The 16,810-nt window shown below is 32.7% G+C and overlaps 2 protein-coding genes across 2 annotated transcripts; one reads left to right on the top strand and one right to left on the bottom strand.

Annotated features, from left to right (window-relative positions):
- Nucleotides 1-435: 435 nt before the first annotated feature.
- LOC119679903 (eIF-2-alpha kinase activator GCN1) lies at nucleotides 436-8,808 on the top strand. Its single transcript, XM_038092493.1, has 4 exons — nucleotides 436-531; nucleotides 584-686; nucleotides 745-1,715; nucleotides 1,855-8,808. The coding sequence occupies exons 1-4, from the start codon at nucleotides 517-519 to the stop codon at nucleotides 8,737-8,739; spliced, it is 7,974 nt and encodes a 2,657-aa protein (XP_037948421.1). The 5' UTR covers nucleotides 436-516; the 3' UTR covers nucleotides 8,740-8,808.
- A 486-nt stretch (nucleotides 8,809-9,294) lies between these two features.
- LOC119679902 (polyadenylate-binding protein-interacting protein 2) lies at nucleotides 9,295-10,902 on the bottom strand. Its single transcript, XM_038092491.1, has 4 exons — nucleotides 10,820-10,902; nucleotides 9,734-9,893; nucleotides 9,516-9,676; nucleotides 9,295-9,455 (listed from the first exon to the last, which is right to left on the bottom strand). The coding sequence occupies exons 2-4, from the start codon at nucleotides 9,875-9,877 to the stop codon at nucleotides 9,356-9,358; spliced, it is 405 nt and encodes a 134-aa protein (XP_037948419.1). The 5' UTR covers nucleotides 9,878-9,893; nucleotides 10,820-10,902; the 3' UTR covers nucleotides 9,295-9,355.
- Nucleotides 10,903-16,810: the final 5,908 nt, after the last annotated feature.

Here is a 16,810-nt window from a genome sequence, read left to right as displayed (position 1 = left end):
ATTCGGTCTTGCTATTTTTTCACCCGGTCCGTACTCACCACGATGTTTGCTAAAATACACAGCACTTTCCGAAAAATTTCGTTGTTTGGGTTTTTTAACGTTAAAAATCCATTAAGACTTTTTTTGTGATATTACACAAAGAAGCACAATGATTCAAAATTTCCTCTCAATTTCTTTTCTTTATCTTCTTTGGTCTAGTTATTGTAAATACAATGTAACGTGACATAATTCATAACCACGGAAAAAATGCAAATTGTATTGGTTGAGGTTTTAATATGGTAAATCGTAAATATAGAAATGATATTACTTAAAATATACATATACGAATCATTGGAAACAAAATGATTTACCGCGACATTTGCTATGTTTTGTTCTACTCTAAACGGCGTCACTAAACCAGCGCGCATATATTCCTATTATATCATAAAAAGCTGACTTTTCTTATCACTCCACTATTTCACCAAATATGTTCTACACATTTTGTACTGAAATATTTGTCATTACATTGAATGAAATATGGCAGAGTCGGAGGTTAATGATGATTTATTTTAAATTGTAATAAAATTAATATATGTTTTTACAGCTTGTGGTAGCACTAAAGGACTTACCCAACAGGGCATTAAATGTTCCAGTTACAGAACGACAGTTGTTATTCAAAAATGTTGCGGCAGTGTTATCGAATCCCGGTAAGCTCTAAAATAAAAATGTGCTTCGAGGAATTATAAATATAAACAATTATTACAGGAGTCAACTCAGCTACGATTAAAGGAATATGTAAAGTTATTGCTACAACATTAATTAAATACAAGGATCCCCCATCTCAGTTAATTATTAGAAACTTAATAGTCGACATGCTGAAAACTGATGTTGTTGGAGACTTCACTGTTGAGCATTTAAATTCTATTTTTAAAGTTTTAGCTCTCAAAGAATTGCCGAATGCTCCTCCATTAAAAGCATCAAAGGCTGCTGTAATTGCATTGGGATGGACAGTGTTAGTAATGAAACATTCTAGTCCAGAATCTAATGTTTTAAAAACAGAATGGTCGCGTTTACTTGATTACCAGTCACTTATATATCAAATAACTCTGCATTCCAATAGCATACGAATACATGAAACAACACAGAAAATGTTGTTCGATTTATGGCGTGATGAAAATTTATTTCAGAACAGTTTTAGCCACATGTTGGAAAAAGAATGTTCAAATAATGTGTTATTGTTTTTAATGTTACATTTGCAATTCAATGACCGTGAAAGAGATACACATCTATTAGATACACACAAAGAAAAATTCATTAATTATTTTGTTAAAAGTATAATATCAACAAAAATCAAGCCCCATAAGAATTACATATTTACATGTCGACCACTCTTAAAAACTATACACAAAACAGAGTTTGAAAATTATATATTACCACCTCTTCAAAAAGCAATGCTCAGAAGTCCTGAACTTATTTTACAAGCCGTTGGATTAATTGTTCAGGAAATTGATTTAGATTTTAGTCCATATGCAGACTTGTTTGGAAAGGTGCTAATTCAAAATTTGTATTCTAAAGACGAAGTAGCGCGAAATGAATCGGTGGAATCACTTAAACAAATTGCACAGAAGTGTTCCGAGGAAAATGCAATTTTAACGTTACTAAAAATGATATTTTCAATTTTAAATGGTAGCGATGGGAAGATTACAGTTGCAGAATATCGTTTAAACTTGTTACAGGTATGACATTAATTTCTCCAAATTAAGAAACTAATTTTAAAATATATGTAAAATATATATTTAATATTTCGAATTACTAGGTAGTTACTACATTGATGAAATGCAAATAAATTTATTGTTATTTGTTTCTTATTTCAAGGGTGCCGGAAATTTAAGTTTCAACTCTATTCCTAAGGAAAATTTTACAAAAATCATAAATGAAGTAATTGAACTTTTTTCAAAGGCACTTACTAGTGAGATTCAGGAAAAAGTCTTATGTCACACTTTAGAAATGTTTAGCTTATGGTCCATGAAATTTTCTCAGGAACTTCCGACACGTATAACTGAGGTATTTAAAAAAGGATTGGAGCTTAAAACAACCACACAATGCGTACGCCTTGGGTATTTACAGTGGCTTTTAGCATCTCTACACAATTCATCATTACACAATAATGCCAAATTTACTCCGCTTCTGTTGCAGATTTTTGAAAAAGCTATACAAAATACCAATCAAGTTCTAATTACTTGTGAAGCTATGTGTGCTGCCTGTACTATATTATTAACAGAAAAACAAAATGGCGATACAAGTCTCAATAATTTTTGGAGCACAATATTAGATTTAAACAAACAAATATTCTTTAGTGAGCGGTTTTTATATTCAGCTCCTGCTGATACCTTATGTTACATATCTTTACTTGCTGAAAGATTGCTGAATGATTACTTTCACAAATTGAAAGGACCAACAGACTTAATTTTTAAAGGTATTGTTCATTGTCTGACATCGAGCTCTACCAAAGTACGTAACTATGCGAAATATTTAATACCGAAATTGATTAGTGGCACAAATGGAGTACAATTTGTTAAAAAAATTTTGGAAGAATTAGAAAACTGTGTTGATGTTGTTAAGATAAGTTACGATGGCGATATAACGAACGATGAAGGTTTAACTCCATCATATGTATTTGTTGAGATAATCGAAGAACTTTGCAATTTTGAAGAAATAACGTTTGCCGATGCTCAAATACTAGCTCTACAATCTCTTAATGTTTGTCATCACCCAGCTGTAGTTAGTAATGAATCTGAAATGTGGGAAAATATTTTGAAATTGAAATTAAACTTAGATCCTAAAGTTTTTGTGTCATTAAATTCTAAGCAAATTAAAAATTTATTAATTGATAATTTTAAAGAAAAAGATACGTATAAAAATGCTGCAGGAACAATTGTACGACTCAGTCCAGATGTGATGTTACCAATTCTAATGTCAAAAATAATTACGGATCTTAACGATCCAGATATGATAAATGTAACCGATAATGATTATTTTACGTATCTTACACCTAATGGAGAATTATATGACAAAAGTGTTATACCAAATAACGAGGATATTTATTCCACAGTGGGTTTAAAAAGGGAAAACAAAGTCTATAGTTATAAAGAACAACTTGAAGAGCTTCAATTACGTCGTGAAATTGAAGAAAAACGCAAAAAAGAAGGCAAAGCAAAACCTTCACAGCTAACCCCAAAGCAGCAGGAAGTTATCAAAATTCAAACAGAAAAAGAAAATTTAATTAAAGAACGCTTGTCAATATTAAAAAATAAATTGAATACATTGATAACAATGTTAGAAGCCGCATGTTTGGGAGGAGCAAAACAGGTTTCATTACATTTTGCAGATCTATTACCTTCAGTACTTAGGCTGTTAAAGTCCCCACTTGCAGCCGAACCACTTTCGAATTTATATTTTTTCCTTCACACTACATGCTTTAATAATGAAATGGAAAATTTGGGCCACTCACTTGCAGTGACTACAATAAGACTTGAAAAGCCCCATTGTGATTTAAATAATGAATGGGTTATAAAGGATTTAAATGATTTGGTGATTGATACGTTAATACTTCTTTATAAGTGTACTGTTGGGAGAAGTAATGAATGCTCAAGTGACAACCTAGAATTTGCATTACTTGCACCTGCATTTGCCTTTGCTTTTGAATTTTTAAAACGAGCTTTAGCCTTTAATTGTATAACTGCAAAGGAAGAATACCTGGTAATGGCTATTGAAATTATTGAGTACCATGCACAAATAAAAGGAGATACAATATTTGGCGATGTGTCTGACTACAGACATCCGAAATATATGCCTCATATGGAAATGTTTAAGGTACTTCTAGGGTTAATATCAAAATATCGAACTAGAGTTCAAACTAAATCAGTGTGCGCTCTTTTAGAGGTAGCGAAGATATGTTCAGGTGAAGATTACTGTGTAATGGCTGCAAAAACAGAAATTGAGTTGTTTCTTGATGCGTTGCAAAGCCCTTCTGAGGAAATTAGAGACGTTGGCTTGCGTGCCTTAACTATAATGGTTAAAGGTTTACAATTTCAACAGAAGCAGAATGAAGAAATATGTACGCACGTGTCATGCAGATTATGGATTGCAAAATTCGACATTTCTGAATCAAATCGTATTTTAGCGAATAAACTTTGGGAATTAGCAGATGTGGAGTTACCTGAAGCTGAAGAACTTCTTGATGATATTATACACCCTGTGCACTGTATTCAGAAAGCAGCATCTTTTTCAATAGTTGATCTATTAGGTCAAGATACTGTCTTAGTGAAACGAATTTTGAAACGTTTACTGTCAATTTATAATGAAAAACTTACAATGATTCCACCTGTATTAGATCAATTTGATAGAGAAGTTGAACCGGCTGTTGATCAGTGGAAACCTCGCAGAGGGGTTGCAATTGCAATTGCGCAAATAGCGCCTTATTTTTCAGTTGAAGACGTCAATCATGTAATGCAGTTTATGGTATCACAAGGTCTTGGCGATCGTGAAGAAATAGTTCATAAAGAAATGCTTGCTGCTTCATTGACTATCGTTGACTTACATGGAAAAGAAACTATAATTCATTTATTACCAGTGTTTGAGGATTTCTTGGATAAAGCACCAAAATCTCAAAGTTATGATAATATTCGTCAGGCTGTTGTAATATTGATGGGATCTCTTGCTAGGCATTTGGAAAAGGACGATAAACGCATTGAACCAATTGTACGAAGATTAATAACTGCATTATCAACTCCATCTCAGCAAGTACAAGAAGCTGTATCAAACTGTTTACCTCATCTAGTTCCTTCAGTAAGAGATGAAGCTCCAGCGATAATCAAGAGGTTAATGCAATTATTAGTTAAATCTGATAAATATGGCGAAAGAAGAGGAGCAGCATATGGTATAGCTGGTATAGTAAAAGGATTAGGTATTTTATCGCTTAAACAGTTCGATATTATGTCTAAATTAACTACTTACATTCAAGAAAAAAAAAATTATAAATCTCGCGAAGGTGCTTTATTCGCTTTTGAAGTCCTTTGTACAACACTTGGACGACTATTTGAACCTTATATTGTTCATGTTTTACCACATTTACTACAATGTTTCGGAGATTCATCACAGTATGTAAGACAAGCTGCAGATGACACAGCAAAAGTTGTGATGGGAAAGTTATCAAATCATGGTGTGAAACTTATACTGCCTGCTTTGCTTGATGCTTTAGATGAAGACTCTTGGCGAACAAAAACAGCTTCAGTTGAATTGCTTGGGGCTATGGCATTTTGTGCTCCAAAACAATTATCATCTTGCCTACCCAGTATTGTTCCCAAGCTTATAGAAGTACTTGGTGATTCGCACACAAAAGTTCAGGAAGCAGGCGCTGATGCCTTGAAAGTTATCGGCTCAGTAATAAAAAATCCAGAAATACAAGCTATTGTTCCTGTGTTGTTAAAAGCTTTGGAAGACCCATCTAAAAATACTTCAACTTGTTTACATAGTTTATTACAAACCAAATTTGTACATTTCATAGATGCTCCGTCCTTGGCTCTGATAATGCCTGTTGTTCAAAGAGCTTTTATGGATAGATCAACTGAAACACGAAAAATGGCTGCTCAAATAATTGGTAATATGTATTCTTTAACAGATCAGAAAGATTTAATGCCATACTTGCCAAGTATTACACCGGGTCTCAAAATGTCATTACTGGACCCTGTCCCTGAAGTTCGGGCTGTTTCAGCGCGTGCCCTAGGTGCTATGGTTCGTGGAATGGGTGAAACATCTTTTGAGGATCTTCTACCTTGGCTAATGCAAACTTTAACTTCGGAATCTAGTAGTGTAGATCGAAGTGGAGCTGCTCAAGGTTTATCCGAAGTTGTAGGTGGGTTGGGAATTGAGAAATTACGTCAAATAATGCCGGAAATTATTGCAACCGCAGAAAGAAATGATATTGCCCCGCATGTAAAAGACGGTTATATTATGATGTTTATATATATGCCTAGTGCATTTCCACAAGAGTTCACACCTTATATTGGTCAAATAATTAACCCCATCTTAAAAGCATTAGCAGATGAAAATGAGTATGTTCGTGATACTGCTCTTAAGGCTGGACAACGAATTGTAAATTTGTATGCAGAAACTGCTGTGACACTACTCCTGCCAGAACTAGAAAAAGGATTGTTTCACGATAATTGGAGAATTCGGTTTAGTTCGGTACAATTGCTTGGGGATTTGCTATATAGAATTTCTGGAGTTTCTGGAAAAATGACAACGGAAACTGCTAGTGAAGATGATAACTTTGGTACTGAACAATCACATACTGCTATAATAAGATTTTTAGGCGACGAAAGACGTAATAGGGTGCTTTCTGGACTTTATATGGGAAGAAGTGATGTCTCTTTGATGGTTCGACAAGCTGCGCTACATGTTTGGAAAGTAGTTGTTACAAATACACCTCGAACTTTAAGAGAGATACTACCAACTCTGTTTGGTTTATTACTCGGTTGTTTAGCTAGTACAAGTTACGATAAGCGTCAAGTTGCAGCGCGAACATTAGGAGATTTAGTAAGAAAATTAGGAGAACGAGTATTACCAGAAATAATTCCAATTTTAGAATGTGGATTGAATTCAGAGCATGCAGATCAACGTCAAGGTGTGTGTATAGGCTTATCAGAAATTATGGCATCTACATCTAAAGAAATGGTTTTAACATTTGTTGATAGTTTGGTGCCAACAGTTCGAAAAGCGCTATCAGATCCTCTTCCTGAAGTTAGAGAAGCAGCAGCAAAAACATTTGAATCACTACATTCCACTGTGGGAGCCCGTGCTTTAAATGATATATTACCATCAATGCTTGAGGGACTTTCCGATCCAGATACTACTGTTGCTGAAAATACCTTAGATGGTCTTCGACAAGTCATGTTTATAAAATCACGAGTAGTATTGCCCTATTTAGTCCCTCAATTAACTGCAGCGCCAGTTAACACTAAAGCATTATCTATTTTGGTTTCTGTTGCAGGGGAAGCTCTCACTAAATATTTACCAAAAATATTATCTGCTTTACTTCAAGCTCTTTCTGATGCGCAAGGAACTGCCAACGAAAATCAGGAGCTTGAATATTGTCAAATTGTAATTTTATCTGTTTCTGATGAAGTTGGTATTCGTACTATAATGGATACATTAATGGCATCTGCTAAATCGGAAAGCATTCCAACACGTAAGTCTGCCTCCAGTTTACTCTCAGCGTTTTGCATTCATTCACCTGGTGACTATTCTCATTACGTACCGCAATTATTACGCAGTCTATTACGATTAATGGCTGACTCAGACAGAGATATATTGCAAAGATCCTGGGATGCCTTAAATGCTGTTGTTAAAGGCTTAGACTCGGCACAACAAATAGCTCATGTTTCGGACGTACGGCAAGCAGTTCGATTTGCAGCTAGTGATCTTAAAGAAAGTGAATTACCTGGTTTTTGCTTACCTAAAGGAATATCGCCATTACTACCTGTATTTCGAGAAGCAATACTGAATGGTTTACCAGAGGAAAAAGAAAATGCAGCACAAGGATTAGGCGAAATTATTGAATTAACAAATTCACAATCCTTACAACCTTCAGTTGTGCATATTACTGGTCCTTTAATTCGTATACTAGGAGATCGATTTAATGCTGGCGTTAAAGCTGCTGTTTTGGAGACTTTAGCCATTTTGCTACATAAAGTCGGAGTGATGCTAAAGCAATTCCTACCTCAACTTCAAACAACATTCTTGAAAGCATTGAACGATCAAAATCGAACGGTCAGAATGAAAGCAGGAAAAGCATTATCTGAACTCGTTACCATTCATAGTCGCCCTGATCCGCTTTTTAATGAAATACATAATAATATCAAAAGCAACGACGATTCCGGTATACGTGAAACAATGCTACAAGCTTTAAGAAGTTTAATAACAGCAGGCGGTGACAAGATGTCAGAACCATTAAAAAAGCAAGTAAATACCACATTACTATCAATGTTAGGACACCAAGAGGATATTACAAGAAATTCAGTAGGTGGATGCATAGGTGCACTTTTAAAATATCTGAAAAGTGAACAGGTTGATGAAATTCTTAAAAATTATGTTTTTGTAGACGACAACGAAGACGGTCCATATAAACACGGCAGAACAGTTGTTTTGTTTGTAGCATTAAAAGAATGTCCTTCAATTATAGTAACACAGAATTACACCGAAAAAATAACAAAAAGCATTTCTAGCAGTGTTACATCAGACAAAGTATCTATCGCATGCAACGGTGTTCGAGCAATTACTTATTTTATGGAATATAAATTGTCTAACAATGAAATTCCACCAGCCACAGTTGTGGTCACTTTTACTCGTATTATGAATCATAACAGCAATGAAGTAAAACAACTTGTAGCTAAATGTTGCAGTCATCTTGCTAAAACACTAACCGTTGATCAAATTGTTCCTGAAGTGATGAAGTATATTGTGCCTATGTTAGTAAATGGCACTAAAGAAAAAAATAGTTATGTTAAATCGAACTCTGAATTTGCTCTGATATCAATACTACGACTACGTGAAAATGAAAATACATATGCAAATGTTTGCCAAGTTTTAGAGCCCGGCGCAAAAGATTCTCTCTCTGAAGTAGTAAGTAAAGTATTACGGAAGGCGGCAATTCAACCTGCTGGAAAAGAAGAAGAACTAGATGACACAATCCTGGCATAATTATCAATTTGTATACAGTTATTTATATTGTCTTCTTATTGTCTAAAAATAAAAAATGCCGCAAACTAATAGATTTTTTTGACTTATCAAAAATTGGATGTTTTAATTAATTTATTTAAAAATAAAATATCTGTATCGGATTCCTATTAGGTAACAATAAAATTGGATAGTTCAAAGGAACATAAAATTACCACTAGTTCAGATAAAAAAAGAGTTTCTTCTTACTTTTCCCATTAATATTAGTAACATTAGAAAATGAGCCTAGAATAAAATACTTTAAATAAACCAACCGTTATCCGAGGTGCAGCGATTATTCCATACTTTGAGAATTTAACTAGTAGAGGATTCTTTACCGACATCGATTACAAATGATCACTAATAGGCTATCATATTGAAACAGCAGTTTAACACCAAAGTTTGATCTAATGACAAACGGTTTGCAAAAAAACGAAGGCATTTCTTCAGCGTTAAAGATAATTATTTTGGATACGTGGTTTTAATTATTACTAATTAATTATTAGTATTAATTATTAAAATATTAAATTAATATTTTTTGTGTAATGTACGAAATTCTTAAATATTTATTGGATACTAGAACATATGTTTTAAAATTTACTTAATTAAGTTGAGTTTGAGGTACAAATTCCTTGGCATTAGGGTTCAAAACAGAAGGCAGTACATTGAGAGTCAACACTGTAGAATTATTTTGGTCCAGTCTGAAATGTATTTGAAAATGTAGTCACTCAATTTAAAATATTTTAGTGGCTTTAAGTTACTTATTTCTAGGAGGATCACAAAACTCTGTCCAATTGGAGATATCTGTTTCATGTTCATCACAAAATTCCTTACTCTTTGTTAATTCAGATATAAGTTCGTCTTCCATCATGGCCTCCATACATTCGTTCATTAAGTGTTCTTCTTCAAGTCGCGCGAGTTCCTATTGAAAATATTTAAAACTGATGAATTAAATAAATTATAAATAATTATTTATTACATTTCTATCGAATTCTTCTTCGTTTTCCATCCACATATATTCAGAGAAATCTGGATCTTCTTCAAAGTCTGAAAATGATTCTTCTTCTTCGACAATACAATCTAGCTGTTCTGACCAATCGCTTGAGGGTACTTTAATAAGCATTTTGATATATTGTTAACTGTTAAATAAAAAATGTAAAAAATGAGAAAATTTAGTTGTCATGTAAACATAAAGACGTGCATTAAATAGTAGCAAGTTTCGAATTCTTTTCATTATTTGTATTATTTTGAAGTGATATATGAACAAATTATTTAGTTTTGAAATTTTTAATTTTTTACTAGCTCTTAATGTAGATGCGTAATTTAGTAGAATTAAGTTCAACAAACCAAATAAATATTGAATATAAATAAACCAAAAAAAAAAAAAGTTTTTATATGTACATATGTTAGAATGAACATAAAAATAATAACAAATGGTACTTTGCATATTCAATTATATATACATATATCATAAATATCTGAATAATAATCTAATTTGTTTTTTTTTAATATACTGCGTAAATGTTTATATAGCTTTCATTACAAAAACTGTATTCATACATAAAATTATGATTTTTTATAATTAGCAAACATTTCAGTAATTCGTCATGATGGATAAATGAATTGTGAATATATTTGGCTAAGGGTCGAATTAATTGCTCACACCATTACTTTTGACCTCGATAGTCGATCAATTCCAAAAAAAAAACAACTATATAAAAGGTGTTAATTTTCTTTATGTAGAAAAACAACTAAATATCTAAAGAAGTTTATCAAAATATATATTATTATTTTGTGGAAATAAATATACGGTTATTAAGAGCTTGGTTCCTATATATTCCAAAAATATACGCATAACAAAATATTCTTATAAAAACAAATCTGATTATATATATAATATTAATATATTTATATAGAATTTTTTTTGATACAAAGCAAATTGCAAAAATTTTTTATTTCCGTGTTCCGTTTCTTGACTAGATATTTAAACTTTACAAATACATTAGATTTTTAAGTAAATTTAGTCATTTTTACAATAAATTAAATAAATAATTAAAACACTAACCACAAAACAATTTTATTCGATCGAGAAATTTTTATTTACTGTAATTTATATTACTAATAACGGAATACATAATGGAACGAAACATAGAAACAAAGTAAATTGAAATACCAAGGTCAATGATTATGTCTGTTGTATATCATATAATATGCATAAGGGAAGCGTCGAAAAAATTTTGAATAATTGTGATCCATTGTGTAATATCTGTAATGTATTCACCATAACACGATGGTCAGATATTAAGATTGGTGTGACTGATAACTAAAACGTTTAGTATGTTCAATTTTTTTCAATTTAACAATTGTTATATATGTTATATACATCAAATATACTTGAATTTGTAAACTAAAATCAGTAGTGTTTAATTATTATTGATATATGTAAATATGTATACATAAATCAATTTTAAAACATGTCAAATGCTTTTTTTTACCTATGTTGACATATGTTTTGTTATGTTGTGTACAATATAAAATATAAAAATTGAAAACCTAAAAATTAATTAATTTAAACAACAAAAAAAAATAAATATTTGTATCAGAAAAATAATGGTAAGCATTATTATCTTTTAAATTTAAAATAATTTATTTCTTTATGTAAATGAATATATTAGTAAATATAATTATTAGTAAATAGAATTTTGCAACATGTATTGTTGGATCACCCATTATAAATTATGATCAAGGTTTCTAATATTTATTACTTGAGAAAAAGCTTTTAATTATTGAGAATAACTTACATTACAATTCTTTTGTACAATTTAAATTATATCAGAATAAGTTCAACTCCACTTCCGAACGGTCGTTGTTTTTTTTGGTTGGTTCTTTACATTTTTTATATTCGTTGTTTGTCACAAAAACACATGTGATTTTACATTTTGGCGTCCAACGTGGGACACGAGTTTAAAAGTGTATATCCATTTCTCGGGAATAAAATTAATGCAATTTTATTTATACAGTGTGATTCGAATAATATACGTGATAATATAATTATTGCAATTTATAATGTATCAACCACCTCAGAGGAAAGCAAATGGGATTTGGGCTAGAACCAACTCCGAAAAAGCTGAGCTTTTTGCCGCCTATTTCGAAGCTACGTTTAATAACCCAAAACAACAAGATAGCGACGTAGCACAGAGCAGCTCTATTTGAAACATTAAAATAAAGGAATTTTCTATAACAGAGATTAAAAATACTATAAAATATAAGATTAAATTAAAAAAATCACCGGGATATGATGGTATTATGGGAAAGATTCTGACTGAGCTACCTCAACAAGCACTTGTATAGCTGAGAAATGTGTTTCAGAAGTAATAACAATACCCAAACCAAATAAAGACATAACTCTCACAAGCTCATACAGACCAATTAGTTTATTACCAGTTATGTCAAAATTGTTTGAAAAAATACTTTTTAAAAGAGTAGAGCCGATTCTCCACAAAGATAAACTTATTCCTGACCACCAATTCGGTTTTCGAAAAAAATATTTGACTATACAACAAGTCCACAGAGTTGTAAATAAAATAACAAGTGATATTGATACAAAACAATTTTCCTCGGCACTATATCTAGACGTTGCAAAGGCTTTTGACAGCGTTTGGCATGGGGGTCTCCTAACCAAATTATCCCAGCTACTTCCAACAAACTTTTGCCTCATAATAAAGAGCTATCTACAAAATAGTAATAGATAGATACTTTTATGTAATGTACAAACACTCAATCTCCGAACTTAAACAAATGAAAGCTGGTGTGCCTCAAGGAAGCGTACTAGGTCCATTATTCTACCTGTTATACACTGCTGATATCCCGATACCTTCTGATCCTCAAAGTTTGATAGCAACTTTTGCAGACGATACAGCACTAATTGCAGGCTGATATAAACTTTAACAAATCTACAGACAACTTGCAGAATTACTTAAATGCAACGCTGGAATGGTTCGACAAATGGGGAGTTCAAATAAATACAACTAAAACAGAACATGTCATCTACACGAATAAAAAATATGACCTAAAACGTTTAAAAATTAACAATGATGAAGTGTTCACACACACAATGGCAAATTACCTTGGTATTACTATAGATAGCAGATTAACTTGGAAAGACCATATCAAAGCTAAAAGAAATGAAACTAAGCATCGCTTTGGACAATTGTACTGATTACTCTGCTCAAAATCAAAACTAACAGTGGAAATAAACTTCTAATATATAAAACGATAATCGCTCTAATTTGAAAATATGGAGCTGAAATATGGGGCACAGCATGCAAATCTAACCTACAAATACTGCAAAGACTACAATCAAAAATACTTAGAACTATCATTAACGCTGTCTGGTACATCTCAAACTACGACATTCATCGTGACTTAAAAATACTACTTAAAAAAACTACCGGTGCTAAAACTCCCAACGTTTAATGGGAAATACTCAGAGTTTCAAAACATCTTTACCTTTTTAGTCAAATTATTGACAGAGTCGAGTTTGACTAACATTGAAAAATTCAATCATTTATTAGGACAGGCTTTGGATACAGTACAAGCACTCCCAATTACTAATGACAATTATCCAAAGGCACTCGAAAGACTTAAGACGTGATACGACAATAGAACATTGATTTTTATGGAAAATCTTTCAACATTATTCGAATCGTAAATGGAAGGAATCGCTAAGCTTCACTTTGCTTCCAACTTGGGACCATTCTGTGAAAATACTTGACAGGCATTGTCAATTTTTAAGTTCAGTAGAGGGTAAGTGCAACCAACAATAACAATTGCGTAAGGTTGACAATAAACTACCAAATAACGTTCGTAATAATCAATTCTTATTTTCGATAGCTACAGCAATTAAAACCTGTTTATTTTGCACAAGCAATGAGCATTTAATTCAAAATTGCCGTCAATTTAAACAGTTAAGTATCGATGAAAGATTTGAGAAGCTTAAAGGCCTAGGTCTTTGTATAAATTGTCTTTCAAAAAGTCATCGTGTCAGCAGCTGTTGCAGCCTTTCGTTGCAGAATTGGCAACAAGTCCCATACGTTCGGAGGATACTTCTGTTGCTATCCACACTCACCTAAATATCTGCTCAACCCAACAAATCATTCTTGCAACTGCATTAGTCTTAATAAAGGACAATTTTGGCGTTTATCAACTTGGAAGGGCGTTGCTCGATTCGGGCTCCCAAGTTAATCTGATGACAGAGGAATTTTCACAAAAACTTATGCTTATGCAAAAACTTATAAAAAACCTTTAAATATCACTAGTATAGGTAATACGTCGACTAAAATTAAACATCAGATCATAACTACTATTAAATCACGGGTTAATAATTTTGAATGATTTCTTGATTTTTGCATAACTCCTCACATTGCTTATCAACCAGATTCAGATTTCGACATTTCTAATTGGGAATTTCCCGCGAATACACCACTCGCTGATGAAGAATTCTTCAAATCAAAGAAAATTGATATTCTATTAGGTGCGGAAAGTTTTTTGAGTTTTTATGTGTCGGTCAAATTAAATTAGGTGAGAATTTGCCTACTCTTCAAAAAACCTTATTGAGATGGGTGGTATCCGGAAAATACAGAACACACAAATCATTTATCTCGACTGCAAACTACTCTATTACATCTGAAAAGGCGATTAACAATAATTTTGAAATGTTGTGGAAACTAGAGGAGTTAAAGGTAAGCTCAAAGCCATGGTCGCCAGAACATAAGAGTTGTGAGTCGCCTTATATTAATTCAGTGCATCAAAATTTAGTCGGTAAGGTTGTGGTCCGTTTATCCTTCAAAGAAAATCCAAGCTATCTTGGCTTAACTTACAACATTGCGTTACGTCGATTCTTAGCACTAGAACGTCGATTATTATTACAACCACAAATTAAACTTGACTATATAGAATTTATGACAGAGTACGAATAATTGGGGAACATGACTATGGTTAATCAGCCAAAAAATATGGAACCGCACTACTATATTCCACATCACTGTGTGATAAAGCCTACAAGATCATCTACTAAATTAGGAGTAGTATTCGATGCGCCATGTTGCACAACTAATAATGTTTCTCTCAACAACATCTTAATGGTAGGACCAATAACAGAACCTGAATTGTTTCATCTATTGCTGCAGTTTCGTCTCTATAGCTATGCATTAACCGCAGACATTGTAAAAATGTTCAGACAAATACTTATCGATAAGGAGGATCGAAGGTTCCACTGCATCTTGTGAAGAACTTCCGCCGCGGAGCCCATACACACATATAAATTAAACACTATCACTTATGGTATGGTTTCAGCACCATTTCTAGCAACTAGAAGTCTGAATTGGTTATGCTTTATTACATCCAGTCGATGCTGAATAAACAAAAACTTCATTTTATGTTGACGATTTTATAGGTAGGGCTAATTCAGTGATTTTTTTGTTTTGATAGAATCCAGATTGAAGTGTTCAGTACTTGCAAACAGTTGATTCCAATGTTTTGATCACACAACATTAAAATTATTAAAGAATTTAAATTAAGAAGTTACAACTATCTTTGAAAACGGAGGCCTGAAGCTAGACAAATGGCATTCTAATTATCCAGATTTCGTTGATGATAGCACAATGAAAGACCTTAATCCGGATGACGGCGCACTTACTAGTACCTTAGGTATTAAATGGCAACAAGTACAAGATATCTTTCTATTTACATTTAACACTAAATCAAATTAATTACACGTAGCGAGTAATTTTATCGACAGCATCGTCTCTCTTCGATCTATTAGTTTTATTAGCACTATTGATACTAGTGGCAAAAATTATTCTACAAGAGCTGTAGCTATTAAAACTTAATTGGGATGAATCCGTTCCACAGAATCTGCATTTAGCATGGAATAACTTTCTTCGTAGCATGCAATCTCTCTCACAAGTTAAAGTACCAAGATATTGCTTGGTTACGAAGTGGACACACTTACAAACTCATGGGTTTTGTGATGCATCAATACATGCATATGGCTGCTGTTTATATCTTCGTTCAACAAACTTCAAAGGTAATTTTCACATACAATTATTTACTGCAAAATCTAGAGTGGCTCCCACAAAGAAAAAATCGTTACCGAAATTAGAACTGTGTGCTGCTTTGCTGTGAGCCAAATATATGACAAGGTGAAGGCTCACAAATTGTATTGCACTGGTTAAAGCAACACACTTCGACAGTATCGATATTCGTATTGTAGTGTATTAGAAATCCAGGACCTTACACCACAATGTTCGTGGAGACATATACCTTCAAAGATTAACCCAGCTGACATTGTATCTCGAGGCACAACAACAAATGAGTTGGTCGATTCAAACTGGTATACTGGACCATCCTTTTTGTATACTAATCAGGAATTTTGGCCACCCAATATATGCGACGAATTTGTAGACGATGTTAATAGGTAAAAACGTAAAGCTATCTTTATTCTCGAAAAAAGTATCAGTTAAATTCTTCATGCTATATCTAAGTTCAGTTCGTTCTCAAAAATACTTCGAGTAGTTGCATACATGACGCTGTTTTGTACATAATAGATAATGACAACATACCGCCACAACGTTGCCAAATGGGAAGAGTAGTAAACTGCATTCGCAGTAGTGACAGTCAAGTTCGCGTGTAGCTGATGTGAAGACTTCCAATGGATTGATACGTCGCCCTATCACTAAATTAGCCTTACTTCCATTATCGCAAAATTAATTGAAATCCTTTCAAGGTGGCCGGGATGTTGGATTCAAGGTTTCTAATTTTTATTACTTGAGAAAAAGCTTTTGATTATTGAGAATAACTTCCATTAAGTGTAAACTTTCTTACATTTCTTTTGTACAATTTAAATTATATCAGAATAAATTCAACTCCACTTTCGAAAGGTCGTTGTTTTTTTTGGTTGATTCTTTACATTTTTTATATTCGTTGTTTATCACAAAAACGCATGTGATTTTCAACATACATCTGTAAATATAAGGTGTATTCCTTTGAATGCTCC

Source organism: Teleopsis dalmanni, chromosome 2 (genome assembly GCF_002237135.1).
Source record: "Teleopsis dalmanni isolate 2A chromosome 2, ASM223713v2, whole genome shotgun sequence".
In the NCBI taxonomy this organism is placed as follows: Eukaryota; Metazoa; Arthropoda; class Insecta; order Diptera; family Diopsidae; genus Teleopsis; species Teleopsis dalmanni.
This window is presented reverse-complemented; position numbering and strand designations above follow the sequence as displayed.

What these genes read in the sequence shown, in the direction of transcription:
- LOC119679902 (XM_038092491.1), bottom strand. Translation starts at nt 9,877, where the DNA reads ATGCTTATTAAAGTACCCTCAAGCGATTGGTCAGAACAGCTAGATTGT. An exon ending in AAGAAGAATTCGATAGAAAT is followed by an intron (nt 9,677 to 9,733) that starts GTAATAAATAAT and finishes TATTTTCAATAG; the next exon opens with GAACTCGCGCGACTTGAAGA. An exon ending in TGTGATCCTCCTAGAAATAA is followed by an intron (nt 9,456 to 9,515) that starts GTAACTTAAAGC and finishes AATACATTTCAG; the next exon opens with ACTGGACCAAAATAATTCTA.
- LOC119679903 (XM_038092493.1), top strand. An exon ending in GGCAGTGTTATCGAATCCCG is followed by an intron (nt 687 to 744) that starts GTAAGCTCTAAA and finishes CAATTATTACAG; the next exon opens with GAGTCAACTCAGCTACGATT. An exon ending in ATCGTTTAAACTTGTTACAG is followed by an intron (nt 1,716 to 1,854) that starts GTATGACATTAA and finishes TCTTATTTCAAG; the next exon opens with GGTGCCGGAAATTTAAGTTT.